Source organism: Megalops cyprinoides, chromosome 5, assembly GCF_013368585.1.
Source record: "Megalops cyprinoides isolate fMegCyp1 chromosome 5, fMegCyp1.pri, whole genome shotgun sequence".
Lineage (NCBI taxonomy): Eukaryota > Metazoa > Chordata > Actinopteri > Elopiformes > Megalopidae > Megalops > Megalops cyprinoides.
The window spans coordinates 21,050,709-21,070,000 of record NC_050587.1 but is presented as its reverse complement, the minus strand read 5'-3'; the positions used below and the strand labels follow the sequence as shown (position 1 = coordinate 21,070,000).

The 19,292-nt window shown below is 48.6% G+C and overlaps 1 protein-coding gene across 1 annotated transcript in view; it reads right to left on the bottom strand.

Moving 5' to 3' along the window:
• Positions 1 to 19,292, bottom strand: part of grk3 (G protein-coupled receptor kinase 3) — a 51,462-nt gene that overhangs the window by 2,524 nt on the left and 29,646 nt on the right. Inside the window, exons 3-19 of the mRNA XM_036529218.1 lie at positions 17,279 to 17,352; positions 15,003 to 15,104; positions 11,094 to 11,168; positions 10,751 to 10,812; positions 10,441 to 10,492; positions 10,181 to 10,272; positions 9,903 to 10,002; positions 9,707 to 9,785; positions 8,338 to 8,468; positions 7,946 to 8,040; positions 7,433 to 7,540; positions 6,620 to 6,686; positions 4,513 to 4,613; positions 2,010 to 2,076; positions 930 to 1,025; positions 306 to 468; positions 1 to 3 (exon numbers count right to left, since the gene is read on the bottom strand). The exon at positions 1 to 3 is cut by the window's left edge and continues 134 nt beyond it. Coding sequence (XP_036385111.1) covers positions 1 to 3; positions 306 to 468; positions 930 to 1,025; positions 2,010 to 2,076; positions 4,513 to 4,613; positions 6,620 to 6,686; positions 7,433 to 7,540; positions 7,946 to 8,040; positions 8,338 to 8,468; positions 9,707 to 9,785; positions 9,903 to 10,002; positions 10,181 to 10,272; positions 10,441 to 10,492; positions 10,751 to 10,812; positions 11,094 to 11,168; positions 15,003 to 15,104; positions 17,279 to 17,352 — 1,467 coding nt within the window. The remainder of the gene's footprint in view (positions 4 to 305; positions 469 to 929; positions 1,026 to 2,009; positions 2,077 to 4,512; positions 4,614 to 6,619; positions 6,687 to 7,432; positions 7,541 to 7,945; positions 8,041 to 8,337; positions 8,469 to 9,706; positions 9,786 to 9,902; positions 10,003 to 10,180; positions 10,273 to 10,440; positions 10,493 to 10,750; positions 10,813 to 11,093; positions 11,169 to 15,002; positions 15,105 to 17,278; positions 17,353 to 19,292) is intronic.

The following is a 19,292-nucleotide window of genomic DNA, read 5'->3' as shown; positions in this document are numbered from 1 at the left end:
AGTCTACACACACACAAACACACAGAGCACAGTGAGGGCCAACACAAGAAGCAAGATTCAGCACACATCCCAATTCATACATACAACTACACATACACACAGACCACAAGTTCTGACCTCGCATACACCCAGACGTGGCAAGTACTCATTCATATTCACAAGAAACCGACATACTTGCTTATTTTGAAAAACATTTGTGTTGCCTTTAATATACAGAGACAGCTCGCTCACACACACATTTTTTAAGGATACAAATGCAATGCCCCTCCGTAGCAGCGGAGGGCGCTGTGAGCACTGGCACGTACCCTCCTCGTGGCCCAGCTGCTTGTTCTTGGCTCTCTTGCGGGCCTCGTTCTTGTCGGTGTCGGAGTTGACTGCCTCGTACACGGTCTCTGCCACCTCCTGCTGCCAGCGCTCCGAGATCACCAAGGGGAAGTTCTTATAAAGCTCCTGGTCGCTGTCCAGTAGCTACAAATAACCAACAATAAAGGAGGGTTTCAGCATTGGAGCAGGGGGGGCCTCTAACCACTGACCATTGCATACAGCCTCACAAGGACCTGACCTGCAACATTTAACACTCACTAGCACTCAACCAGAAAGATTTTTTAGTCATTTACAGCGCACCGCAGTGGTAAATGGTGGCTCCCACACTCTGTTAAACCACGACAGGAAGACATTCATTCCTCCCCTAAAAGGCTGAGTGGTTCACACATTGTAAACTGCTGGTACAGGGATTACTAATCAACATAGTGTCTGTTTCACTCAGTCTTTCATCTGTGGTACTTAGAGGAATGAAGAGCGCATGGAAGACGTGAGAAACAGGGGATGGAGACGACAACAGGATGGGCACAAACATAATGAACCCAGCGAGATGTGGCTGACGGAGGAAGAGGCGCTCAAAGCGAACAGGGCGTCTCAAGAGCGCTAACCTTGATGCCCTTGGTGTCCTCCTCATCGAAGGAGCCGATGTCGAAGGCGTCTGCGGCGTTGACCTCCCCCCGAGGAGGAATCAGGGGCGGGGAGTACTGCAATACAAAGCGCCGTCACACCGAATGTAAAACCACGTAACACACCATCACGCAGCCGTACAGCACACTGCGACACCATGCGCAAAGCCGCGCGGCACACTGTCACACAGCCGCACTGTGCACACGCCTGTATAAATAGGTCCCGCAGCTCCACAGCGGGAGAGGGAGAGGAACGGGAATAAAAACATTCCTGCAGAGAAGCGCTCGCGGTAGCTTAGAGGATTCCATGGCAACAAAAGATGCAAATTCTTCAACAAACCGAAACGACAAAGGTTTTATTGTTTAATCAGCCCAACTGCTTTGGCGATAAATGAATCCAATAAGCACTTGCTAATAACCCCCCAACCGCCCCCCCCCCCCCGCCCAATCACACACACACGCAGAGAAAAACACACACACACACACGTGTGTGCACGCTTATACATATACACACACACACAAAACACACACACGGCCTCTCAACTACTGGGGCAAAAGCTGCAGCACGACGCTGCTAATCAACAGCGTTAGTAACAGCAGCCGTCAGCAGTCGCATCCATGTGTGCTAATGGGGTCACAGTGTGTGGTGGGCACGGAAACCACCAACACACCAGTCAGCCGAGTCCCTGTACAGCAACCACTGGTGCCCTGCATGACACCGTTTCAATGACAGAGCTGTTACGGCATCTAAAATACCCTTGACAGATCCAGCCCATCACAAAGACGTTAAATAAATAACACACAGCCCTCCTCTGTTGATTAATATATCGATTGAATAAGCACTGTTGATATTTGATCAATTCATATTTACTGGGGGCGTGAAAATATTGGTAATCGTACAAAGGAAATATGAATGCAAATCTTGGTGATTACTGGGTGGAGGTAAACCTGTGTGTTCATATTTATGGGACTGAAAGGCATTCACTAACAGCACACACACACACAAACACACACAGACACACACAGACAGCATTGTTGAGGGCAGGGTTGCTGTGACCTCACCTTCTGGAGATAGACCTGCTGCCAGTCTATCCCTTTGAAGAAAAGGTGCTCTTTCACCTCCGAGGCCCTGCGGAAAGAGAGATGGCCCGTCATTATTTCGCCCCTTAAGCCCGCCACTGCGGCTTCCCCTGCGTGCCACTGTAGTCCCATGTCTGGCCACCAGGTGTCAGTCTAGCAGCCTACGCATTGTGGAGACAAAGTGTAACAGTTAAAACAGTATTTGAGTGCATCCTTGAAGAGGAACACCTTCCCAGCATGCCTGGCGCGGCAGCTGTACTACAGGTTTCAAATGGCTCGGTTTCAAAAGCCTGCATTCGAGACTGGGGAGACCTGACTCTCGGTAGTGCTTTGTACCGCATGTACACTGTGCACAAAGTGCACCTCTGAGAGCTGCAGGGAGACTAAATTAGAGAGCTCTGTCTGCACAGCTGTTTAATGTCACCAGCCATTTCTGGCTGCTGCAGGATAAAGAAAAAGCATTTCCATTCAGGACGCTTTTTTTTGTGTAAAATATTTAAGACTGAAGATCACTGAACGCTGGAAAAAAATGTTACGGAATGCGTCAGCTTTTTTTTTTTTAGAACTTCAGAACTGAACTTTTTCGGTTTCAACATAAATTCTGAGGCTACCGAAACAAGACAGTGGAACACGGTTTGCGACTTTCTTTGCAAAGCATTGTGGGAGGCCCCAGCCGCAGCGGGATGAAGCAGTCCAAAACTTTGGAGAGGGGCAAGCAGTTCAGGTTCTCAATTCTTCTCACAATTCTTATCTATATCGATCCACTCCGCAATGTGACCCCTGTCTCCCGCCACCCCTTCTTCAGAAACTGGGGTAAAAATAGAATGGAAAGAATAGAGCAGAACTGAGCTCGCTCACGAGAGGCTACTCCTCATGAGTCATTTCGAGTTTTAGGGTCCGTTTTAGCAGCTCCTCTCAGCACTCTCAGGCACGTGACACATGGTTTCCGCTAGCTTTCATGAGGACTGGTAACCATCATGTGGTTATTACTGTTGCAGGACCCGGCCATTTCTGTCACCGCTGCGGAGGGATGACTTTGCTGCTTCCCCTTAAAGCCCGCCGTGCAGACCAAACTATCATCCTTACATGTTCTTTGTAGATAAGGTAGCGAATCAGATGGAGACTTTCTGAGCTTTACTTTCAGGTATGCATGTGGGGAAGGGGAAGGCGTTCAAAGACCTCAATTTCTGGCCCAGCCAAAAAGACATGACCACGTGATGTAACCGATGAGAAAAAAAATGCTAATGAACTGCACCTGCTGTGCATTTCCATGGTGACACCCAATCCAACGGTTGCCCCAGTACTGAGGGCCCAGGGTGGTGACACGACCAAGGCCGGCTCAAACGTGTGACGTAGGGCTATGGGTGTTATCATTCATCATTCCACCGTCATTTAGGTCCGTCTATCGGGCACCTACACATGAACAGTCATCTGAATCTCCCAAAAGCGTCACACACCTATGCTAGCCTCTAGAGTACGGAATGAACGATAAAGACTACTAAGGACGTCCCCATCTCAAGCGTTCTTTCTAAACACGGAGACTGAAAGGACACACTTCCTGTGCTGATTTCAGGGCTTTGTTTAGCAATTAGGGTGAAAAAAGTGAATATGTACTTCATATGTTCAAAAACATGACCACAAAGGGTCTTTAGTTTGGGGTAATTTTCAGGTCTTAAAAGAAAGTTATGTTGTACACGATTACGGTCAGAAAAACTAAAGAGTGGCTGATGGGAGGGCGATGAAAAGAGCAAGGTAAAAAGGGTGTCCTGCCCCACTCTTAATGAAAAACAAACACAATTAACCGGATCAAATCAATGGGATCGAGTTACGGTGAGTGTCTGAACGCCATGCCACCACCTGCGACTGCTCTATCTTGTGCGGAGGCCTCGTTAGCATGTCCTTAGCAGTGGGGCGCTGCGGGCCTGGGGGGGGGGGGGGGGGGGGGGGGGGGGACTGTAGGCCCGCTGCGTCAGAAACACAGCGAGAGCCGATCTACAGCACAGCAACGCCATCTCGGGTCACGGGAGAACGCGGCAGACCGAGGGCTGGGCTCCCGTCCAGTCTCCGCTATCGATTTCTTAATCTGGCTCTGAACTGCAGCATTACTCATGCTGTGCCTTCAGCGAAGAGCAAAGATCCGGGCACCTGACGATTAATAACCTGGCCTCCTCCTCAAGGGAACGTGAGGAGGGATTCAAACAGGCCGGGCTGATGGAGTGGGGTTCTTTTCACACATGACCCAGCTATAGCCTGTTATATTCTGTGAAACTTTTTAAGTGATTCATGAAGGAGAAGGAGACAGTGATTTAAGTGATTACACAGGTAGACATGGGGCTTGCTGAGCCTGAGGAAAAATCAAAATCTCTCAACAGGGAGTTCAGGTCGACTTGATCCGTAATTACACCACTGATGCCGCAGTGCTGCTGTTCAGTGGAAAGACCGCAAACCCCTGTTGCCCAACCAGTTCGACGCGTGGTCTTCTTACCCCCGTCCTAGGCAGCCCAGCCTCTTTGCCACGTCTCGTTGTAACAGTCCTTCCAACAAAGACTTGAGCTCCGCAGAGAAAGAGTCTGGCAACTCCACATTCTGAAAAGGAGAAGAGGCACAGGTCAGACAAAGGGGGGGGGGTGTCTCAAGAAATGACTGTCCTCTTCTACTGGTGCCTCATCACAAAGCTCACATAATTACTCACTACCTTTCACTTCACAGCCTGCAGTGCATGTCCGTGGGAGTGTTTGTGCACGCGTGAAAGAAAGGCTGTTAAACAGGCAATGTAGCATTATGTGTACATTACGCAGGCGAATGTGGCCGGGTACATGTGAGCGCTATTTCACCAAACCGCACGCTAATCACGGCGCCTGTGTTTCCACAACACACAGGCTGCTCGTGAAGACACGCGAACGCACACGCCCCCCCCCCCCCCCCCCCCCCCTGCGGTGAGCGGAGCACGGGAAGCCGGGGCTCTCGCGTTTCCATCCGGCACGCGTCGTTTTTCGACTCGAGATGCCTCAAACAGAAACGCGGCGCGGTGACTGATTACTGCGGCGCCGTGAGAGCGACGTCTCGCAGCGCTTTCAGGGCCTCCTGAAACGCTCCTCCATTTCGTTTCTGAAGCCTCCCCTTTTTCCCCTCACAGCTGAGAGAAAACCCGTCCATCAAACGTTCTTTTTTTTCATCCGCGTTCCTAAAACTGAACGCAGAATGCATTGTTGCTCAAGTGAAGAACCATATTAAATGTAAAGCACATGTAAAGCACTTCTGGAGCTACCAGCGCTGCACTCATTACACTCATTAATGCATCTGTTTCAATTGGTTTAGATTTGATATTCCCCTTGCAACATGATTATTATTAGTATGATTATTAGAATTACACTGCTCTGTAGGAGGGTTTTTCCTCCCTTTTTAAGGTCTTCTTAAAATATTTTCAACATTCTTCTATAAAGCACAACTAAACCCATCATTGACTCACAAGGTAACAGGTCCTCAGTAGGTCATCATTCAGACATGATAAACATTCAAATTCAGTAAAACAGTAACATTTTGTAACATATGTATTATCATTTCCCAGTCTCACTATGACACTATGGCAGATAAAATGAGTGAATCATGGACCTGATCTCTCTGGAATTTGGAAAGGAACGCATGCATTTTTTCATGTTTGCCATTTGTAGACCTGTAGTTAAAAATGGTCCGATTTACTGGAGTTTTCATATTTATCCTAATTTAGTACAACTAAACTAAACGAAAAACAGCTTTTGTAAACAGCCAGTGTTTGTGAATTTCTCTGGACACTACACTGCTTATCTTGAGTTTTGGAGGCTGCTTGACAAATATTTTGGTTGCCTCAGGCAACGGGGAGTCCGGCAGCTGGTGTCAAAGGGTTAACAGGAATGTGTCGGGCTGCCTGCGCTGAAATGCCCACTTGTACGCTGAAGCGTTAGTGAACATTAACGGGTGTGCGTGCCACCGTGCTGTGTGACAGCGCAGTGAGAGAGAGAGATTACAACCTGCCTGGGAATATGCAAACCCAACATGCAAATTCATGCAAACACGTTTTCCTTTTTATCATAAAACGTACGGCGCAACACACTGAGAGCGGTAACCAGGATGCTTCTCAGGGAAAGAAAAACCCAGGGAAAGTGTTGGGTTGTGCATATCAAATTTACCCAGTGGCCTGATATGCACTTGGCATGTCAAAGTGAACACTTTATGGTGGGGGGGGGTGGGGGGGCAGCTATCCATATCGTGTTGATTTCTTTTCCCCAGAAGCCTTTTTCTTCCAATTAGTTTCCACTTTCCAGTTAAATATGAATGTCATATTATGAAATGTCATCCACAGATAACATTTCAGAGTACAGTTGTAAGTGGCCTTTAATTAAATCCACCAATGAGGCATGTTCTAATGCCTTTTTTATGCTCTAAACTACACTCCCTACCTGCCTAATAATTCATGACTGGTCATGTGACCGGCATGATGACAGCGTGGGTGCGAGCTGGACTGGAGGCGGTTTGGTTTGACTCCTGGCCCGGTGGCACATACTTCCTGATACAGTGCTCTAAAGCAGGGAGGCAGTGCGGAGAGGGATTCTTACCATGGTGAGCGTCATGCGGTCGATCTCGTGTTTATCTTTGGTCTTGTGCTGTCGGAATGGACTGTGCCTGTGGAGAGAAAAGCCGCCGTCAGCGTCACCGCCGGCAACAGCGGGATGGGGAGCGGCGGAACGGAGGAGAGACAGACGGAGAGAAGGAGGAAGAAGCGAGCGAGAGGGAGGAGGGGAGCGCCATGAAGAATGAGGAGGAGAAGGGGGGGGGGGTATTCGGTTTAGGTGGCGAAAAAGGTGGGCGCGGTTTTCCGCGGGACCTCAAGAGTCCGCCACCCTTGTGTCCTAGCCAAAAACTGGCAACCGCCCGGCACCCCATAATGGCCTCTTTCAGGACGCAGGAGTGGAAGAGGGTGGCCGGCGTGGGGCTGTCTGTTCTGAAGGTTTCACTCCGTCTCATCCTGGGGGCCTGCCTGCCTGTCTCCCCTGACCCCTCTCTCCTGGCTTTGAAGTGTTCAAACACACTGACACACACATCAATGGAGAGACACATCAACCCCCCCTCTCCCCCCCACTCCCCCCAACTCTCACTCCCCCGCTCTGTGCGCCTCCACGCACCCTAGCAACCATCTCTGCCTCTGTTTCTGACTCCTCTCTCCTCCCCCCTCTTCTCTGATGTCTGTGAGCTGACCTCCCGGGTCCAAACCTCTGACATTTAAACTTTACACTTCACATCAAACAGGGGCAGAGACCAGGAGGGGGGCGGGGGTTTGAGCGGTGGGACGGACAGATGGACAGAGAGAGAGAGAGAGAGAGAGAGAGAGAGGGATGGGTACGGAGAGGCAGACACACGCAGACTCTCACCCTCGTAGCAGTTTGAAGAGCATGCAGCCCAGAGAGAACCAGTCAGCGCTGCTGTCGTAGGCCGTGCCCTTCTGCAGTACTTCGGGGGCCATGTAACCGTGGGTCCCTCTGAAACAACACGCCCCGCCATTTACTACACACAGCACAAACCTGGCACACAGCACACACGCAAAACACAACACACCTGACTTCATACAGAAAGCACGCACACAAAACACACACCTGACTTCATAGAAAAAGGACACGCACCACGCAAAACACCTCACTTCATACAGAAAGCGCACATGCCACACGCCACACAAAACACCTCACTTCATACAGAAAGCACACACGCCACGCAAAACACCTCGCTTCATACAGAAAATACACGTGACTCCACACATCAAAACACGTCATTACACACAAAAACCATCGCGCGTCCGGACCTGTGAGTCCCCCCCTACGAAACAAAGCGCAAAGCACACCGAAGGACACACACAACACAAAATGGCACTCTCCAACAGGAAAACTGACACGCTGGCGTGAGGTTTCTTCTTGGAGAAGTCGCAGGCGAGACCCAGGTCAGAGATCCGCACGTGGCCGTGTTCGTCCAGGAGGATGTTGGCTGGCTGCAGGGAGACGGAGAGAAACGGATCAACAGAGACCAGTGAATGACCCACGACGCTTGGCTGCCAAAAAGTTTAGGGCATTACTGGGGGTTTGCCACAAGTCAAAACTGAACACGCACATCGCAAACACAGTCATATTACTGAGGGCGCTAACTGACACAGTTAACTCTTTGCGGGTGCTTTTGAGCAAGACTGACAGGTGGAGTGGGACAGAGATGGAAGAAACTGCAAATAAATTTGCATTGAATAAAACCTTGTTTCTCTTCAAAAGAGAGAAAGAAAAAAGGTCCCTCTTGCCTTGAGGTCTCTGTAGACAACAAAGCGATTGTGCATGTGCTCCAGGCCCAAGATGATCTCAGCGGCATAGAAGCGCATCTCCTTCTCACTGAAGACCCCGTGCTGAGAGAGGTGGTAGTGCAGGTCCCCACCTGGGAGAGAGAGAGAGAGAGAGAGAGAGGGGCAGGAAGAGACAAGGAGAGAGGGATGGAGGAAGGGAGGGGAGAGAAAGGGAGAGGGAAAGAGAGAAGGGGAGGGAGAGACAAGGAGAGAGGGATGGAGGGGGGGAGGGGAGAGAAAGGGAGAGGGAAAGAGAGAAGGGGAGGGAGAGACAAGGAGAGAGGGATGGAGGGGGGGAGAGAAAGGGAGAGGGAAAGAGAGAAGGGGAGGGAGAGACAAGGAGAGAGGGATGGAGGAAGGGAGGGGAGAGAAAGGGAGAGGGAAAGAGAGAAGGGGAGGGAGAGACAAGGAGAGAGGGATGGAGGAAGGGAGGGGAGAGAAAGGGAGAGGGAAAGAGAGGTGGAGGGAGAGACAAGGAGAGTGGGATGGAGGGGGGGAGAGAAAGGGAGAGGGAAAGAGAGAGGGGCAGGAAGAGACAAGGAGAGAGGGATGGAGGGAGGGGGGAGAGAAAGGGAGAGGGAAAGAGAGAGGGGCAGGAAGAGACAAGGAGAGAGGGATGGAGGAAGGGAGGGGAGAGAAAGGGAGAGGGAAAGAGAGAAAGGGAGGGAGGGAGAGAGGAGGGGAGGGAGGGAAGGAGAGAGGGATGGAGGAGGGGAAGGGGAAAGACAGACGGTAAAAAGGGGAGGAGGGAAGGACAAAGAAAGATGCAGAGGTGGAAAGGAGGAGAGGTATGATGACAGTGGAAACGTAAAGGGGTAAAAGAAGGAGACAGTGACAGAGAGATGAAAGGTAACAGAGGGGGTTGTTAAAGAGAAGAAGAGACACACACATTCTGCCCATACAGTGCACTGTCGCATTTCTCTCTAACTCCAGGATGACATCAAGGGCTCCTACGATCGACTCTTACGATCAATAAGCTCCTGCAACACTAATGTGGCTATTCTAAGATCTGATGTCATATATGGATGACACAGAAGGGGCCTCATTATACCTCAAGCCTTTACTCCAATTATACCCAACCCAAAATTCTCTGAGAGGCTCCTCAGGAGGGTTGTGTTGGGGAAAGAGGATGAGATAGGAGGCTGGGTGAGAGGAAGGTGGGGAAAGTGGAAGGATATTAACACTGTGTGGGATTGGGTAAGGAGATATTCACTGAGTGGAGGGGAGGAAAGGATGAGGGAGACTTGCAGGCTGGGGTATTGGATGGAGAGAGATTCACTGGGTGGGGGGCAGGGTGGAGAGAGAGATTCACTGCATCTGAAGGTCTTACCGTTCATCAAGTCCAAGATAAAGCAGAGCTTGTCAGGAGTGTGGAAGGCATATGTCATACACACAATGAACGGACAGTCCTGCAAGGAGAGCGAGAGAGAAAGAAACATGAACACACACAAATGTGTGCCTGTAAGCAGGCAGGGTGTGTGTGTGCGTGTGTGTGTTTAAGAGGGAGCGTGTGGTGTAACACTCACCCCAGTGCTGACCAGAGACAGCATGATTCTCTCATTGAGTGCCAGCGTCTCGCCCTGCTTCATCTTAATCCTCTTCTTATCCAGACACTTCATGGCATACCTGAGAGACACACACGCACGCACGCACGCATACACAGACACAAGCAGAACTGTGAGGAAACCGCTTGTTAGATGTTATCCACCTCCATAGTCTTTGAAGGTGATGACAGTGCTACCCCCACCCTATTCCTTTGCCTGCCCCACCTCTCCGTCCCACTCCTCCCCAACCCCTCGCTCACATTTTGCCCGTGTCCGCCTTCCTGCAGCCGTAAACCTCTCCAAAGCCACCCCTGCCGATGATCCGGTGAACGCTGAAGTCATTCATTGTCAACTGAGAGGAAGAAAGAGACCAGGAGGGAGGGGGAGTGAGAATGCTGGTGTGGAGAACAGGAGAAAGATGATCATCACCTTGAACAGCAGTGAAAACCACACAAACACACACACACACACACACACACACACACACACACACACACACACACACACACACAAAACTCACGTGGATGTTGAGCTCTACATTCTTCCATTGGCAGAAGCGAGTGAATTTGTCACTGTTGGAAAAAGACAGCAGGTAAATAATGAGGTTTCAAACAGAAACAGAGAATCAGAGGACTTTCAGATGCATGCAGATATGCAGAATCCTAACGAGAGAAAAACACAGGCAATCCACAGACACACGCGGAGACAAAGGTGGACACAGAGGTGTCCCTCCGAGACAGAGGGGGACACAGAGGTGTCCCTCCGAGACAGAGAGGGACACAGGAATACAGACGGGGTGAAAGGTCAGACCTCGTCCCCCCCCGCCTCACCTCTCGATGAACTTTTGGAAGATACTCCCTCGCAGGCTGTCACAGATCTCCACGATATAGGGCTGGTGTAGAGGGAGAGAGGGGAAACAGGGGGTCAGCAGGGGGCTCTTTACCACTGGTGTGCACTAGAAGACCAGCTCCACCTTAACTGGGCTGCCGTGCCTCACACACAGACAGAAAGACATATGGGGGGCAGGGCCGCTCAGCCTAACATGGTGTGCCCAGCCGTCAGGTGTTTGGACTCTTTTCTGGTGACCTCCACCTTCACGCAGTGCACAACCTGGGCCTCTGGCATGGGACGAATGGAGCCGAGAGGACACCGAGGGGTTGGGGGGGGGCTCACCTGGAAGAGAGAGGGAGGCACCTGCTTCTTGGCCAGGTGAGTCTGGACATGGTCTACTGCTTTCTTGGAGAAGGGCTGCATGGGCGACAGACACATGGACAGGCGTGAGGCCAGAGCTGGGCAACACACACACACACACACACACACACACACACACACACACTGCATGGGCAGCTGAACGGGTGCCATTCTCGTATAACAGGGATATTCAACTCCGGGCCTAAGGCCGTTCTGAGCTTATTCCAACTGGCCACGATTCATCCCATTAAATTGTGCTTGCTGAGGCTCCTTCAGGAAAAAAAAAAAGAGAAAAGAAAATCCATCATCTACGCTGTGTCTCGCATCCGATGCACTCCTGAACAGTCTGGGTTTTCCGGGTCCAAATCAAAAAATGTGAAGAACCTGACCGATTGGTCCCTCAATATCCGCTGTCTCTAGCCTAGTGTCTAGTGTGGTGTGTACCTATGGAAGCCCTTGCCCCGTTTCTGCATCAGAGCGGGTTTGCAGCCAGGTGGCGGGCACGTATCCCTAAACTGCCAGGGCTCACAGCACGATCTGTGCTAAAGACAAGGACTGCCATGTGCAGCTTGCCTGTCAGGAGTGCTACGCACTAGCTGTCTGATGGAAATCCACTGCGGTCTGTGTACCTTACACTTCCCTTGACCAGGGTCATTCCTTAGCGGATCCAAGAAGGTCCTCCAATTCACTGCCTTAGAGAAGATGTCTGGCCACCCCAAAACAATCAGAATGATTGTCACAGCAATACTTATCATTTCCAGGTGCCGCTTGCCCTTTAAAGTTTTTTGGCTTTTTTGTTTTTTTTCTTTCCCTGCCAGCACTTTCCTTCCAACCACTAATCTGTGTGACTCCTGGCGGACTACAGGATCAGTATTTGAATAACTCTAGACTTAGACCAGTATGTAAGCAGTATTCAAACGCCCCCCCCGACCCAATTCTTTTTCATTTTCCCCTTCTCCTCCTGCCCTCTTGCTTCTTGCCAAATGCAAAGAGTCAGTGGGTGGCTCCTTGCTTCCAGAAAGCAGCTTGGCATATGGCTCTTCAAGTCTAGACAGAGACTTGAATCAAGACAACTGAATCAGCTGCTTAACCAGATTGAGTGAAATGAACACTCTCGCAATGCCTTCTGGGAAGAGAAGCCACGAAGTTCAGTTTTCATACTGCATGCTTGGTGACAGCATACTGCCTAAGCATCGCAGTTAAACTATTTAATGTGTTTCAAATAATTTCACATTTCTGTAATGGCCTGATGTGAAAACATTTTTATTTTGAAAATAAATGGGAGTGTTACAGCATACTTGATGCATCACCGAGTCTGGAGCTCTCACTGCAGTGGTATATTGATCCTGAGGAAGAGACACCAGAACTAGCCTCAGGGGTACATAGCTCTGTTCCGGGGGGGGGGGGGGGGGGGCACGACTCAGTTCACATCAAGAGACCAGCTCTTGATTTTAAATTTTTGTTCATTGATTAGTTGATGACCAAGACAGGCAACTGTTGATTAATCACTGTTAATGACAAAATCATTGCAAGATGACACAACGGTAACATGTTTTTGTCTTTTTTACCTTTTCATAAGATTCTGTGGTTTAAAAAATGCACCAGTGACTTAAATCAACACAGACCATCAGAGGAAAAAAAATCTGAAACAAATGTAATGTGCTTGATACATTCGTCCCACAAAAAATATAATTTTAGACTTCCTTGCGCACTTTGCAAGCTCTGTCATCATGTTTCATCAGGAGAAGCCTAACCTCAAAAGACTGATGAATAAGAAACTGCATTAATGAGGTGAAATGAGGTATTCATTGTTGAAGATACATTCCAACATAGTGCTACTACATTTATCTAACAAAATAAAGGTGTTTCCACAAAATCTGTCTTTTTACTTAACATACACATTGCCGTGCTAGCTAAATGTCACCTGACTATCACTAACGTTATCTAGGTTTGCTGACTGACAAGTTAGCCAGTCCCTAACAGGAAGTAACTGTACACTATTTGTACTCATACTCAACTTGTTAAATAGGTTTTGGATACTGGAGAATTAGATGTTCTGTAAAAAGGATATAGAGATTTTTTCACAGCAAACTTAAACTGACATCGATAGCAAGCCAACATGGTTGAATCTTAGGCAACAGAGCTAGCTTGATAGCTTCCTGTATTGTGAACAGCCATGTTGTTTTTCACTCTGGACTTATTGAAGGGTTTAGACAATCTACCACAGCAACACTATACTGATGTAATTACTACACAGAACTGAATCATTTAACAGCAGTGCCCTAAATGAGTCTACAATATTTTGCTGTCAAAGCAGCAATTTCTCTGTAGTTGCACGGAAAACGGAAAATGCTGTTCCACAAGATACTCCAGTGCGAGCTAGCCATTCTCTTCTCTTCTTGGAATGGGAAAGAGGAAGACCCACCCTGAATATCTTCCTGTATCACTGAGTAACCTTTAATGGTACCCTTTCACTTTGATCAATTTTGGGTAAAAAAAAAAAAGGTTTATCAATGGTTAAGATTTCACTGTTGACATCCATGCTTGTGACTGACAGTTGAAAAAAATCAGATTTTTCAGTTGTGTGGATTTCCCTTTCGAAGCACACTGTGGCAGTTCGTAGGCTGACACTGCATTAGACTCAAATCAAACTAGGGACTGAAGCCCACAATGAAATCCTGTGCTGAAAGTCATGAATATTTGAAAATATAAAGCAGGGTAAGCTTTGGTTTGATGCACAGTGCCTGAAGTGCATAGCCCTGGCTATCTGCTTTGAGTGTCACCGCACTGATGTCTGCACAGAAGTGACTTCACAGCACAAACAAAAATGAAAAAACCTTAACCAAAATACACCAACTAAAAACCATTCAACATTTTCTCACAAGTTATGAGACTTCTGGTCAAGGTGTTCTCTTACAGAAGATAAACTTCCTTCCGTGACTTATAATCCATTTTATCAGAAAGATATTTCTTGTTAAAACAAATCCTGTATTGGCAAAAAAAGTTACGCAAGCATTAAGAAAATACTTAAGACTTAAGAACCTGAATCAGACACATTCTTTCTTTAAGATAAATAATCTTCCTATGAAGAAAGTTAAATGTTACATAGGGTTTTGGCAATGTTCTGATGTGTCCGATCCTAGGTTTGAACAAGGAAGGAAGTTCCCATAGAAAACTGTTGAGCTTTGAGTTCTACACCCTGTTCTCACAAAGCACCTGCTTCTGACTGTGAACTCCAAATACTTGCTCCTGGTTTAAACTCCAAATATTGCAAGGTCATGGAAAAGTGAAATATTGTGGGTGGGGAATAAGAGGGTGTAATCTAACAGCTAGAGGTGCTATGATTGGATAGAGGCAGTCTTTGGACAACTGTCTTTGTCCTCTGACTGGATGGCCAGTACAGAGGACACTTTACAGAAATGTACATAAATGTACATAAGTACATTTTATGTTTATGCTAAGCAGGCAAAAACATATTTTTTAGTCAGTTTGACAACTTTATTCAGTAAATTTTCATTTATTCATATAATTGCAAATAACTGGTACCAAATGACACCAACGATGTTAAGGTGACTCATCAACTAACTATCCTGCCATAATGATAGCCATGTAAGGTATCTACTCAGAGTCGTCCTGGAAAGCATATAAGGGAAAATAAACAGTGTAATCTAATGATAGTGGGTTGTGTACACAGGCTGCCAGTGACACGCCACTACCGAATGAAATAACCTTCTGAGGCGAGATACAGAATGTCATTTAAATACAACCTGGAACTCAGACTATACCTTATTAACACAGTCTTGAGTGAGACCATGGGGCGGTGTGGCTGGGGGAGTGTCTCGGTGTGTGTGTGTTCGTGAGCTCTTTCAAGAGGCTCTGGGGCGGCCTTACATGCGAGCAAGACAGGAGCTCCTTCATGATGTACCCGTCGTAGATCTGCCGGCTGCGGCAGAGCCTCTCCTCCTCCGAGTCCAGCTTCTCGTACTCCTTAATCTGAAACGATCGGACCAGATTACCCCCTTAATCCAAAATGCAATCATATGATACTTAATCCCGGGCCGTAAACTCCTTAACCTGAAAGAAGGTTAAAATGCCTCCTATCTTCGAGGCGTAATAAATTCTGTTACAAGGCTGAGACACACAGAGAGGAATGAAATTGTCATGAAGAGGCAAAGGGCTACAGAGAGGAGCATTTTTCAGAGCAACGGATTACAGCAAGCGGGGACAAGCGCTGTGCCGTTCCTGTGAGGAAAAATTCACCTGAGAGGAATTTATTTGCAATCCCTTACAATTAAACGCTGGTGAATCCCCTGCTCCCCCCCACGGAAACGCACGGCTCATTGGATTGTTTCAGTTGGGAAAACACACTGCCTGTCGAAAGATTTTTCCGTGTGCGACGTGTACGTGCCCTGGGAGCAGGGTGAAGTTTGGAGAGCGTGGTGTGCTGGAGGAGGGCCAATCTGATAGCCCCGTCCCCCCCCCCCCCCCCCGGCTCTGCTGGGCCACACTGCCAACACCGCGATTATGGATCCTCCTGCTTTCTCCGTGCCCAAGAGATGAGAAGGGGAAAACTGTCTGTGGCCAGCAGCACCAGGGCGGCAGGCCGTGGGGATCCGGCTCCCCTTCATTTGGATGGGTTTTTAAACACCACCGGCAGCATGGAGGGTATGAGAGCTCCATGTCCAAGGTCACGGTGTCCGCCCCCGCTGTGGTACTGCAGCTAAAACGCGGTCACCGAGGGTACGGACACAGCCTCTCTTTGGCAGAGCTGCCGTTCCCTCAAGATCTTCTGTCCGGAGCCCCTTTCTCACGCCCAGATTAGCTTCGCAGTAAATCTGGCATCAGTCATGGCAGGAAGGATTTGCTGTTCTACAGGAAGGCAGGGCGGCTCGGTGGTCGGGGAACCCGAACGGTCCGCAGGCTGCGGGTTCAAATCCCACTTCTGCTGTGCCCTTGACAAGTTTAAAACTGACAATGCTGCATGGCCAACAGCGAGACCGGTCGACAGAGTGCGCATTCGGCAGTTGCGGTGTGTAACTACCCTTGTGGTAGGGAAACGGATAAGCCTACCTGCAGAGAGCCAAGGGGATCAAAGGCTGGGCAAGTGACCAAGGGACTGAGAGGGAGTTATGATGCCAATTTGAGGATCATGCTAGTTAATGAAGCAGAGGCATCAAACAATAGCTGCACAGCTAGAAAGTACACCATCACAGAGCAGAAAGTCAGACAATGGCACAGCATGCAAAATGCTTTTGCTGTCCTGCCACTTACTTGTATAACTGATCTAAAGTCGCGTTTTGCAAACTGCAAATAGTGATTGGTGGCATATTACATTTTAATCCTTGTTCGGTATAAGAAAAAAAAGTATATTTTCTAACACATAGATTGCTCAATTTGTACTGATTTATGGTTTGATAAAGTATATCTTTTGCATTTTTTTGATCTCTTTAAAAGGGGGAGTTGCATAACAGAGCTGGATATCTTAATATTTAAGCAAAAAACAGACTATATCAAATATGTAAAACCGATATTATAAAATAATAAACCAATAAAAAGATGACCTGATCACATTATTTTCAGACACCAAGATACCAGGAATTTAGGAGTTAGGAATTGCTTTTCTTTTAATCCACGGGCCTCCACTGGTGAATGCTTTCACTGCCTGCCTTGAACCCATAATTAAATGCCAGCTCCTGAATCTTACGAGGGCAAACACATTTGCCGTCAAAATATTTTGCACAACACCCCATCAGGATCAACTTTGTGTCACTGGTCCCGGTGAGGCTGCTGCAGTGTAATAACAGTAAAGGAAAAATGCGTGGCCAAACTCGCGGCGATGTTGTGGAACTGCGCTGACAGTGAGGACGGAGATGATGAACGGCGTGACTGTGTTTGCTCACAGAGCAGCGCCTGGCACCTCCCGTGATGCCAACGTGCCTGCAGCCACAAATAATCTGAGCAACAGCAATGTAAAGAAAGCATGCATATAAAGCACTCTGTGTTAAATGCTATTATGCTGGTCTGGGGGGGAAAACAGGACACATTTCAGCGTGCTGAACCAATGTTAACAAAAAAAAAAAAAAAAAAAAGAACTGGAGTCGAGGAGAGGTGAGGAGAGCTGCCGAAGAGCGAAGAGGAGGAGGAGGAGGAGGAGCTGTGAGCCTTACCTCTTCATAGAACTTAAGCTGGGGGACCGCCTCATCGATCTCATTCATACAGAAATCCTTGAACAGCAGGAACCCTAGGAGACACAAGGAAAGAGGATAGAGGGAAGAGAGGGGTAAGCGTTCAGTCAAGTACTCTAGAGTACAGGGGACAGAAACTCAAGAGTCTGGAATGACACACCACAAGTTCTGACAAGCGCCAACTGTTCAATTCTGAATAAACGTATTAAGCCTACACAGAATGGAAAAACAACAACAACGGAAAAAAAGAGAGAGAGATTGGCAGGAGACAATCTCACCCCCACCCCCAAAGCTGCTGCTACTAGTGAAGCCTTTCAGACTTTGGGCTCCTTCCAGGAACTTGGAAGGGAATTATGGGTACAAGACGAGAGCTAATCTGTGCAATAAAAAGGGTGATAAGGAGGACGTCAGCACTGGGAGAGCTTGTCTGGTGAGACTTACATGGAAGAATTAACCTTAATCACGGCATACTAATGCTTAATTCAACAAATCGTCCCTCAGACGGCCGCTGTGACCTTTCACGTCATCCAGAATCGCTGAGCGAGGGCGCTGGTTTCACAATGAGCCTATCTACCAAATAACAAGGGGAGGGGGGGTGTAGGAAATATTAAAAAACTGTTTTGAGGCATAAGAGTCCTGCTTCACTTCAGTGCTTAGACCAACACCAAAGTGATTCGTCTGCATGAAATGCCACCCGCTGAGACGAACCGGCTCAGTAGCGCCACCATGCTACATGTTGGTAACACCCCGTAACACCCAGCAAGTGGCAACTCAAATGCCATGCATTCCGACTCGCAAACTCAAGTTTGGATAACGTATTTCAAATTGGTCAGGGGCAGCCCCAGAGTCTCCTGGTGATAAGTCCTGACGCCATTAAAGCCTTTCCAACGCTCGAAGTGGAAAGGCTTTAAAGGCCGGGCCATTGCTTTTTGCCGAAGCCTGTGGTTGGACTCCGGCCCCGTCGGCGTTGCGTGACAGCTGCCCTGTCATAACAGTAGAGATCAGCAGGCTCTCCTCCATTCGCCCCTGTGCTACCTGTGGCATCAGCGCAAGCTGATTACTGCCGTCAAAATAGGCGGTTAATTCATGAGCTAATTGGATCACAGAGGAATAATCTCACGGGGAAGAGGAAATACAAAAAGAAAAACGCTCCCTCTCCTTCCTAGTGACACACATGGGTGTCCCGTTGTCTTGACCCCGCCCTAGTGGTGTACAGCTCCCGTTCGACCCCAATCCCCACTCTAATCGTCCTCTTCCGCCTCTGAAATGCCACATCATCTACGGCCCTGACATTTAACAGCACTGTCTGAAATGACAGGGTCATTTGTTTGTAAAACCCTGCAAAAAAAACTTGTTTTCAGAATTTATTATCCTACCATTAATATTGCTGTAAAGTAACAACCAGCCAGCCAGAGGGGCCTTTCATGGAGTTTTGGTAAGAGCGTAGAACCGGTATGTAAATATCTCTAAAAGAACAGCTGGAAAACTGCACACTGCACCGCACAAACGCATGCTGTCTTCAAGATGAGTGTCTGGTACTAAATGCAACGTGACCGTTTTGCAGTAACTTTTTCCACAGCTCCGTATTAGCTGCGAACTTTGACCTGAGAACCCCTCCTCCCTGTAACCCAAGAGCTGGTCTTCACGTCCGCGGCGCACTGAGCTGTATGTGTAAAGAGAGTGACGCTGACACATCCACACGCTGTCCCCTTCTTCCTCCTCTCCCGCTATCTTTCCTGCTCTCCTCCTTCCTTTGTCCTTTATCTTTCCCTTCATCCCCTCGCATCATCTCCTGCTCTCCCGGCCTTGCCCCCCCCTCCATCACGCCTGTCTCTCCAAAGTGCTCTGCCCTCTACATCAGAGAGGCGCTAAAGCCTCTGCTGTTCGTAGAGAGAGACGTAGGCTCGACGCATTTGGCACTGACTGGTAAAACAGCCCCCCCCCCCCCCCCCCCCCCATCATGGCCTGCGCCCCTTCGAAAAACTGCAACGATGCG